The sequence below is a fragment of the Pongo abelii genome, chromosome 18 (genome assembly GCF_028885655.2).
Source record: "Pongo abelii isolate AG06213 chromosome 18, NHGRI_mPonAbe1-v2.0_pri, whole genome shotgun sequence".
In the NCBI taxonomy this organism is placed as follows: Eukaryota; Metazoa; Chordata; class Mammalia; order Primates; family Hominidae; genus Pongo; species Pongo abelii.
In genome coordinates this window covers 12,954,393-12,965,190 of record NC_072003.2, presented here as the reverse complement: position 1 = coordinate 12,965,190, position 10,798 = coordinate 12,954,393, and the positions used below count along the sequence as shown (strand labels likewise).

The window sequence follows — 10,798 nt, the reverse complement described above, 5'->3', positions numbered from 1 at the left end:
TGACGCCTATTGGGTTCCAATAGCCTCATGTTCAAATCTGACTCGTTAGCAAATCCACCCAACTCAACATCGGTCATCTTGACATCGCAGGATATTCAGCAAGTCTGAAGTTTTTAATCGGGAAGGATTTTCTACCGTTACTGAGCAAATAAAGGTTCTTTGTAGCAATGGCTGGAAAGGCAACATGAGCCCTTTCATCACACCAAAAGAACTCATAAATAGTTCACCGGGTGAACCAAAGACTTTATTTCTCAAAAGCAGGTAACACCAAAGTACTATGTGGTATCCATATTCGTTGCAAAAATGATAATTACTGGAATTTTCCAAACATCAAATGAAGGGGGATCAATGGTTACCACTATCGTTTTCAACCAATATACAGACGTTCGCTCAAGGTCTAGGTTTTATTTCTACATAGTAATATTCCCATGAGTTCCCTATGCTGAATTATTATCAAAACGAGGACTCTTGAAGGTCGAGCCCAGCTTTGTCTTGACTTCAAAGATGACACAGCAGCCAACCTAGAATCCTGGCTTGCTGCCTGAGTCCTAGAAATCATGTCTTCTCATGTTTTACAACAAGCCGTGTCTCTGAAAACTAAAATCAGACTTTAGATTCCTCTGAAACAGTTCTGGTTCCCAAGCATCCGCACCATGGTACCCAGACATGCTCAAAATGTGCTTTCCCTTATCTTTCAAAACCCACCACCAGGAACCCAAAATGGACCCCACTTTGAGAGTTCCATGATGAAGGTGTTTAAGAACCACATCAACCCCAAGTAAAGGCAGTAGATGAAATTATCCATTTCTTTTTCTTCCTTTTTTTTTAAAGTGAGACTACATTGGCAAATGGAAAAATGACACCAATCATATGATTACAGAAAACGGTTTTATAAATCCTCCTCTTGAAATTATGTTCAGGCCCAGCACGGTAGCTCATGCCTGCAATCCCAGCACTTCGGGAGGCCAAGGCAGAAGGATCTCTTGAGCCCAGGAGTTCAAGACCAGCCTGGGCAACATAGTAAGACCTCACCTCTGTTTAAAAAAAAAAAAAAAAAGAAATTCTGTTCAAAAGTATTTCAGACCAAAAGGAGGTCATAAAAACTGTTCATATAATTAGTCTATGAGAAAAAAATCCCTGTATGGAAAGGGGCGCTGAAGATCGGGCACAGAGAAACAAGGGGAGACAGGGCAGTGATAAGATCCAGCCCTATTTTTCTAGCATGCATTTATGTCCTCGTGGATATGTCTGTACTGGGTGTTAATAGCCCCTCTTTGTACTTAAAAAAAAAATTAAGAAATTAAAGTGAATCTGTGTGCTAATGAAGTCTGCAGTTACAGAATCTCAAAGCCAAGCCTGTAAAGTCTGTAAGGCAAGATCTTTGTCATAAGGGACGGAAAGAGACGGATCAGATAATGGTAGGCACTAAAGGCTGGTTCAGCCGAGCTCTGGGCAGAACAACCACAAAAATAAGGCAACTGTGGCTTCTCAGTTTGAGACTGCCACCAGAAGGGCCCACGGAGCAGGAAAAAAGAGCCACGGACGGCAGATCACAGGAAGATATTCAGATAGGGCAATGATCACAGTTAGATGGCAGGACTCAGGGTCACAGGGAGGCAGGAAACCGTGGAACTGACACTCAAGGGGAATGTCTTTGCAAGTCCTATGCACGACTCCAAGCAGCGATTTCTGGGGTTTGGAGATTTGTTAGTTTAGCGACGTATTCCCCCCAAAAGAAGACATGAAGGTGGGCCCCCTGGAGAGGTGAGACCACCAGGGCAGAACCTCCACCAGGCGTGAAGCTGGATGAGAGGTGGAAAGGACTTCCTGTGGCACCCGGCTCCCTCCACGTCTGGCTGAGTCCTACAAACGCTTGTAGGTGCCCAGGAGAGCTCTGCAGTTGGGACAGTAATGGTCCACGTCCTGCAGGGCATCCACGCAGAAGGGGATGAAGCAGCAGCCCGCTATGCACCTGGGAGGAGAGAGAGACACACGGAGCACATTACTGACCACAACAGGATGGACACTGGCTGCCAAAAACATGTTCGTGTCCTTCTTTGTAAAAAGGGTCTTTGCCAGTATAATTAGGAATTTTGAGATGGGATCATCTTGGATTATCCAGGTGGACCCCTAAAACCCAATGACCTCAGAAGAAGAGGAGAAGACACACAGAGATACAGAGTGGGCAGAAGGGTATGTGAAGACAGAGGCAGAGGCTGGAGTGATGAGGCCATAAGCCAAGGAACACCTGCAGCTACCAGAAGCTGGAGAAGGCAAAAAATGATTCACCCTAAAGCCTTAGGAGGGAGTGTGGCCCTGCTGAGCCCTGCTGACATTTTAGTTTTTGGTTTGTTTTTTGTTTTTGTTTTTTTTTGAGATGGAGTCTCACTCTGTCGCCCAGGGTTCAAGCAGTTCTCCCTCCTCCTGGGTTCAAGCAATTCTCCTGCCTCAGCCTCCTGAGTAGCTGGGATTGCAGGTGCATGCCACCAGGCCCAGCTAATTTTTGTATTTTTAGGAGAGATGGGGGTTCACCGTGTTGGCCAGGCTGGTCTCAAACTCCTGACCTCAAGTGATCCACCTGCCTTGGCCTCCCCAAGTGCTGGGATTACAGGTGAGAGCCACCACACCCGGCCCCTGCTGACATTTTGATTTTGCACTTCTGGCCTCTAGAATTGTGAGAGTTAATATCTGTTGTTTTAAACACTAGGTGTGTTGTAATTTGTGATGACACCCCTAGGAAATCAACATGCCAGCCAATGCTAAGGCTCCTCCTACGGACAGAGCCCCTTCTTCGAGCATTATTTTCAAATCTGGGGTCATTTGGGAGTCTTTCAAAGTGTTAGATGGGCTTGGTGAACTTTTTTTGCAAAGGTACAGATAGTAGATCTTTTAGTCTTTTTGTTGCTGTGTTTTGTTTGTTTTTGTAGAGATGGGGTCTTGCTATGTTGCACAGGCTGGTCTTGAACTGCTGACCTCAAGTGATCCTTCCACCTCCGCCTCCCAAAGTGCTGGGATTACAGGTGGAAGCCACCACACACCCGGCCACATACTTTCATCCTGATGAGCCATCGAGTCTCTGTTGCCGCTGCTCAACTCTGCCCTAGGAATGAGAAGACAGCCACAGAGAATCCAAAAACCAACAGGCGTGGCTGTGTTCCCGTAAAACTTAAAACAGGCGCCTGGCTCCAGGGTTGTTTTGCCAACCCCCGTCTTACTGATCTCTTTTCCATATAGACAGGCTGCTTCTTACAGCAACCAAGTAGAGTTCCCCAAATAACGCCTCTTAACCTACATAATCCACCATTGGCACACACAGGCAGGAATCTCAGACAGCCTGACAACCAATGTTTGCCAAAAACGGAGTTAAAACTCAACCTTTTACAGAAAGACGCTAGTTTACATAAAGCAGAATTTGGAAATATTCTGATGAGGAAATTATCTCATGAAAGAAATTTCCTCCTATTGCCTAAGCTTTCCAGAGCTCAAATAAGGACAGTCAGTCCATTCAGCAGGAATCTTAACCTACGGCTTATAGGTACAGGCGCGGCTCCAGGCAGCATACACACATATTTTATCCTCAGCAGCCCCTGAGGTGGGTGTTATTGCCCCATACCCCCATCTATAGATGGGGAAACTGAAGCACAGAGAGGTAAAGTCACTTGCCCATGGCCACATAGCTAGTGAGAAGCAGGATTTGAACCCACTCTACCATGTTTAAGGAAGGAACAAAGGGAGGAAAAGAAAGGTTGCCTCAATTTCTAAAGCCAGACTGGCATAGGCCGATTCTCAATGTAAGTTTCTATTCCTCTATAATCCCAGCACTTTGGGAGGTCAAGGCAGGAGGACTGCTTGAGTCCAGGAGTTCAAGACCAGCCTGGGCAACAGAGTAAAACCTCTGCTTCCACAAAAAAAAAAAATTTAAAAATTAGCTAGGTATGGTGGCACACACCTGTGGTCCCAGGTACTCAGGAGGTTGAGCTGGGAGCATTGCAGGAGCCCAGGAGATCAAAGCTGCAGAGAGCTACGATCGTACCACTGCGCTCCTGCCTGGACAATAGAGCAAGACTCAGTCTCAAACAAAACAAAACAAGTAAGTTTCTATTCCGTCTTTCCCCGATTTCAAAGATAAAAATTTGTTTTAATACAAATATCCAGAGGCAATGGACTTTTTTTTTTTTTAAGCATTTTCTGCCCACGGAATGAAGACAACAGCAGAGTCCTATGGGCAAGAGGGGGAATCAGGTGCCCAGAAAGCTGTTTTGTCTCCTTCCTTCCTTATTTAACACATGACCTCAAGGAAGTTAACTAAACTCTCCGGGACTCTGAGCCTCTTATTGAACTTAGGAAGAGAAATATTGTTCCTTCTCAACCTCAAGTCACCAAAGGACAATGTAGAGGAATGTGCCGGTTGCATGAGGCTCCTGAAACTCACAAACATTGTTTCCTTCAAGGAAAAGAATGGAGCCCCTTGGGGTTTTCTGAGTGGCTCACATGGCCAGGAATAAGGAAGCTACTTTTACCTGCTTGGTGGGAAACAAAAAATTGATTGTGTTTCCTCAGATTTTTCTCCCAGGACAGAAACTATTATCTCTTTAAACATAATACCCTTGGTGCAGACATAAATATTTATATAATTTCCCTGCATGAGTAATGGGAAAAATACTTCGGGTCATAAAAGGATAAGAAGTTTTGAAGCGATTCCTATGAAGAATTTTAATGTACAGATTGTTTAAAGCTTCCCTCGGGCTCGAGCAAAACATTATTATTTAGGTCATGAAATTCTAGAAGAAAAAGGAATCCCTAAGGGTATTGCCCTGTACACAGCTGGAAGCAGCTGTGAAGCTTGTCCCTACACACAGGGCGTGGTTTCAGCAGATAAGCAAGAAGAAAAGACGGAAGACCAATTTCTGGGGACTGATATGCTTTAGACCAGCAGGGATGACTTGGCCTCCCAGGGGGCATTTTTGTTCAGAACACTGGGGAGTGTGGTGCTCCTAGCATCAAGCGGGTGGGGGCCAGGGATGCTATTCAATATCCTACAATGCACAGGACACCTCCTACAATAAAGAAATGTCTTGGGCCAGGCATGATGGCCCACGCCTGTAATCCCAGCACTTTGGGAGGCTGAGGCGGGCGGGCCACCTGAGGTCAGGAGTTTGAGACCAGCCTGGCCAACATGGTGAGACCCTATCTCTACTAAAAGTACAAAATATTAGCCGGGCCTGGCAGTGCACACCTGTAATCCCAGCTACTCAGGAGGCTCAGGCAGGAGAATAGCTTGAACCTGGGAGGTGGAGGTTGCAGTGAGCCAGGATCGTGCTACTGCACTCCAGCCTGGGCAACAGAGTGAGAATCCATCACAAAAAAAGAAAGAAATGTCTTAGGCCAGGCACAGTGGCTCACACCTGTAATCCCAGCAGTTTGGGAGGCCGAGGCGGGCAGATCACCTGAGGTCAGGAGTTTGAGACCAGCCTGGCCAAGATGGTGAAATGCCAACTCTACTAAAAATAAGCTGGGCGTGGTTGTGCACCCCTATAATCCCAGCTACACAGGACGCTGAGGCAGGAGAATCGTTTGAACCTGAGCAGTGGGGATTACAGTGAGCCGAGATCACCCCACTGTACTCCAGCCTGGGCGACAGAACCAGATTCCATCTCAAAAAAAAAAAACACAAACGTCTGGCCCTGAATGTCAAGCATGGTGCAGTTGCAAACCCACCCTTGCCAGCACCCAGAGAGAAGGGCAGGAGGGCTTGGGGCCAAGTGGGAGGTAGACTCACCCCAGCAGGCACAGGCTCCCGCAGGACAGCCAGGTCAGAGCACCAGCGTTATAGGACAGCTGACTCACGATCATCTTGTTGCAGGAAGGACAACACATTTGGACAGGGCGGTCCAAAAAGGTGACGGGGTGCTGCACATAGACCGTCTGCACGGTAACTGATGAAAGGGAGAGGGACAAACACAGGCTGCTCAGGAAACAAGGCCAATAGCATTCACTACAGGACAAAGAGAGGAACGCAGGGATGCGAGCAAATATTATATTTGTACATCCATGTTCATAGCACGCGTTCATCGTTTGGCTATCTATGAGAGCCAAAAGGGGAAGGAACACATGTGTCCATCGATGGACCAATAAATTAACACAGCAAAGTTTATCCATCCACCAGAATATGATTCAGCCTCAAAAAGAAAGGAGGACCGGGCGCGGTAGCTCATGCCTCTGATCCCAACACTTTGGGAGGCCGAGGTGGGAGGATTGCTTGAGCCTAGGAGTTTGAGATCAGCCTAGGCAACATGACAAGACCTCATCTCTACAAAAAACTATAAAAATTAGCCCAGCGTGGTGGTACATGCCTGTAGACCCAGCTACTCAGGAGGCTGAGGTGGGAGGATCACTTGAGTCTGAGAGATTGAGGATGCAGTGAATTATGATTGCGCCACTGCTCTCCAGCCTGGACAACAGAGCAACGCTCAGTCCCAAAAACAAATAAATAAATTTTAAACAGCCTCACACCGTGCCCAGCAGCTCTTGATAAACAATCCACTCTCTTTACACAGACCCTTTGATAAACTCTGACAGCCAATGATAAGGGTAGAGTTTACCAAGCCAGGAAATGCAGGCCAACTCTGTGAGACAACAAGCTCGTGAACTGTGTTGATACAAGAAATGAAAATATAAAATAATGCTAGGAAGAAAAAGCTATGTGAAAACATGTTTGAACATTCGCAAGAATCAGAAAAGATTCCAGGCCGGGCACGGTGGCTCACATCTGTAATCCCAGCAAATCCCTTGGCTCTGGGAGGCCGAGGTGGGTGGATCACCAGAGGTCAGGAGTTCAAGACCAGCCTGGCCAACATGGTGAAACCCTGTTTCAAAAGACAAAAATTAGCCGGGCATGGTGGCGCGTGCCTGTAGTCCCAGCTACTTGGGAGGCTGAGGCAGGAGAATCGCTTGAACTCGGGAGGCAGAGGTTGCAGTGAGCCAAGATCGTGCCACTGCACTCCAGCTTGGGCAACAGAACAAGACTCTACCTCAAAAAAAAAAAAAAAAAAGAAAAAAAAAAGAGAGAATCCGGGGTGATGAAAATCATCAAGCACTTCAGTTGTTAAGCTCATATTTCTGTCAAAGCAACTTCCTTCTGTTCCTTTTTACGTTGTTAGAATGCCATTTATATAACAAATGAATTAGGGGAAAATTACTGCCTAGAGTTAACTGAACTTAGTAATACTCATAGAAAGACCTTCCTTCCAGAAAAGTAGTATTGAATCATACTTTAGCACTTATGTGTAATTTTTTTTTGGCAGGGGGGACAGGGTTTTGTGTTGCCCAGGCTGGAGCTCAGGGGTACAATCATAGCTCACTGCAGCCTCAACCTCTTGGGCTTAAGCAATCCTCCCACCTCAGCCTCCCAAGTAGCTGGGACTACAGGTGCAAGCCATCACACTCGGCTAATTTTATTTCCATAGAGACAATATCTCACTATGTCACTCAGGCTGGTTTGGAACTCCTGGCCTCAGGTGATCCTCCTGCCTCAGCCTCCTCAGTAGCTAGGATTACAGGCGCAAGCCACCATACCCAGTTCATACATTTTATTAAGTGTTTTTGGGGTTCAAGAATAAGTTATTTGGGCCAGGCTCTGTGACTTATGCTGGTAATTCTAACACTTTGGGAGACCAAGGGAGGTGGGAAGATCGTTTGAGCTCAGGAGTTAAAGATCAGCCTGGAAAAATAGTGAGACTGCATTTCTACAAAAATTTAAAAATTAGCCAGGTGAGGTGGTGGATGCCTATAGTCTCAGCTATTCCAGAGACTGAGATGGTAGGATCACTTGAGCCCAGGAGGTTCAGGCTGTAGCGAGCCATGACTGCACCACTGCACTCCAGCCTGGGCAACACGGTGAGACCCTGTCTCAAAAAAAAAAAAAAAAAAAAAAAACCAAAGAAGAAGAAGAAACTATTTATTGATCACAGGATGGTCTAAGAATCTAAAGTCATTATCTCATCCTCTTCCAGCTCAAAATAACTTGAACACAACAATAAGAGTTCACTTTTATCAAATGAGTACTCTGTATTTGGCACACAGTACTTCCTCTCATGTTAACAACTCACTGATATTTGTAAATAGGTACTTGATGAAACCTGTTTTACAAATGGGGAAGCTGAGGCACAAGGAGGTTATGTGAACCCAGGCAGTCTGATTCACGGGCCCCCTCTCTGAGCTAAAGATTTCTTTCAGAACTACCTGTGATACTGAAGCAGTGACATACCAGGTCACCCTCAGGCGGAAGGAAGCACCAAAGGACAGGGACCATCTAGTTGCTCAAAAGCAGAAGAGCAACTTGCATTGAGGGTGAGCTGGTATGAAAACACAATCACACATTGCTCAGGATGGTTTCTTCTCCTCCCTATTCCTACCTCGGCCCTGGCCTCAGGGCAGAAGTTCTGCATCAGCCCTCAGGAAGAAGGGTGCGGGCCCTTAAGACACAAACTCCCATTCTCAGAAGAAAGTTGGTTGTGCCTCCATGAGATGTGCCAAAAGATTTATATATGATGATCATGGGAAAGATCCTAAACCATACTTTATTATGGAAAAGCTGTGAGCCTCACCAACATGGAATCTAAAAGACCGTGTGTGGAATTTCAAGGTAAGGGGGTAAAACTGGAACGTACTGGCACTTTACTTAGACTCTTTGGTAGAGTCACTTTGGTCACTCTCCTGATTCCCAGTGTGGAGGGCCAAGGAAATGGTAAGGGGGGCCTGCGAGGCCACACGTACTTGCATTGTTATTGGGGATGGGCACTGGCTGGGTATAATACGAAGGAGGATTCATGCCCTTCCCATCAGGCCCTGTCACAAGCCCCGTAGTTGGCCCAGGCATGGGAGCTGGAGGTGTGGGGTAATAACTGTTAACAGCCACTGTCTCTTCCTAGGATGGAGGGGCGGATGGTGCTGAGGAAGGCCCGGTGGCCGCCTGGTAAGGTCCTGGAACCGACATTTTACCTAAAACAGAAACAGAACATACCAGATAAGAAATTCAGTTATCTCTCCCTCTCTTTTTTACCTAAGGCTTCAATTTTCTTTCTGGCAAACAGAAATTCTGAGAAAATGACTTCCATCCAGCTTTGTGCAAAAGCTAGGAAGAGGGTTAATGTCCCTTCAAGACCCCAGAATTAATCAAAAAGTAAATAATTACTACCAAAAATCACCAAAACCTGGAAAATCCAAAGTGGAAACATCAACCAAATACGAGTCATTTCTTCTTCACATCATAAACCATTACCGGACAATGACCTATGTACCTTCCATATCTGGTGTTTCTTCTTCGTTTTTTTTTTTGTTTGTTTTTTTGTTTTTTTTTTTTTGGTTTTTAAACCACTGTGGTTTTCACTAACTGTTTCAGGTAACGGAAAAGATAAAGGCATTCAAAAACCAACCACAAATTATCACAAATAGCAAAGGGGCCAGATGCCACAAAATGCACACTGTATGATGCTATTTAAATAAAGGTCAGAAATAGGCAAAATGAATCCATGGAGCGGTTACTCTTGGGAGAGGAAGAAGAATCTGGAAAGGGGTATGAGGGGGCCTTTGCAGGGGGCGGGTCCTGTTCTCTTTCTTCACCTGGGGGCTGGTTACAGAGGTATGTTCAGTCTGTAAAAATCTGAGTTGTACAATTAAAACGTATATACTTTTTTGTATATGTGTTATAGTTTTGTTTTTTGTTTTGTTTTATTTTTTTGAGACAAGATCTGTCACCCAGGCTAGACTGCAGTGGTGCGATCTCAGCTCACTGCAGCCTCCACCACCCAGGCCCAGGTGATCTTCCTGCCTCAGCCTCCCAGGTAGCTGGGACTACAGGCATGTGCCCCCACGCCCGGCTAATGTTTTCATTTTTTGTAGAGATGGGGGTCTCACTTTGCTGTCTAGGCTGGTCTTGTACTCCTGGGGGCAAGTGAACCTCCCGCCTTGGCTTCCCAATGTGCTGGGATTAAAGGCATGAGCCACCGTGCCCAGCCTGTGTGTTATAGCTTTTTAAGAAGGAAATACACATAGACTTCAGTTCTCATTTTGAAAAATGAGCACCAGAGCAGCCAGGCACACATTTTCTTTTGTGAGGGCAAAGAAAGGATTTCCCTCCAGCCCTGGCAGAGCTGCTGCTCGCCTAGAATTACACCCTGCACCCAGAGTGTGCTCCTGTCTGATGTTCCATGATCCAGCAGCCATGGGGCAGCTGGAAGCAGACACAGTGCTGTTCTTTGTGTGGCTGTTTTTCTAACTGGGCAGGGTTCAGGCTGCCTTAGAAGAGCCATTCAAACCTGTCTCGGGAGAAATGGGAAACGAGGCTCCGGGGCAGCGAGCCACAGCCACCGCTCCCCTCTCCCGACACTGTCTGCCTCATTTTCTAGAACTCGTGGGAAGCCAAGGCAGCAATTAATCCCACTGCAGGGAGAAGGGTAGAGTCCTTCTCGGAAGCCCTGCCTCTAAACCAAGCCCCAAAGAGGAGACTTCTCTGGAGGAACCAAAGAAAGGGTATTCACCTCAAAGTGGAAACAGAGACCAGATGCGGTGGCTCACACCTGTAATCCCAGCACTCTGTGGAGCCGAGGTGGCAGGATAGCCTGAGCCCAGGATCTCAAGACTAACCTGGGCAACATGGTGAGACTCCCATCTCCAAAACAAAACAAAACAAAAGGGCTGGGTGCAGTGGCTCATGCCTGTAATCCCAGTACTTTGGGAGGTTGAGGCAGGAGGATCACTTGAGCCCAGGAATTCACGACCGGCCTGGGCAACATAGTGA

General features: G+C 46.5%; 1 protein-coding gene across 1 annotated transcript; it reads right to left on the bottom strand.

The window, feature by feature from the left end:
* Positions 1 to 222: 222 nt before the first annotated feature.
* LOC100447960 (lipopolysaccharide-induced tumor necrosis factor-alpha factor) lies at positions 223 to 8,995 on the bottom strand. Its single transcript, XM_024241397.2, is given in 3 exon segments — positions 223 to 1,972; positions 5,780 to 5,936; positions 8,776 to 8,995. Coding segments are annotated over 3 exon segments (486 nt in total). The 3' UTR covers positions 223 to 1,863.
* Between the last annotated feature and the right edge of the window lie 1,803 nt (positions 8,996 to 10,798).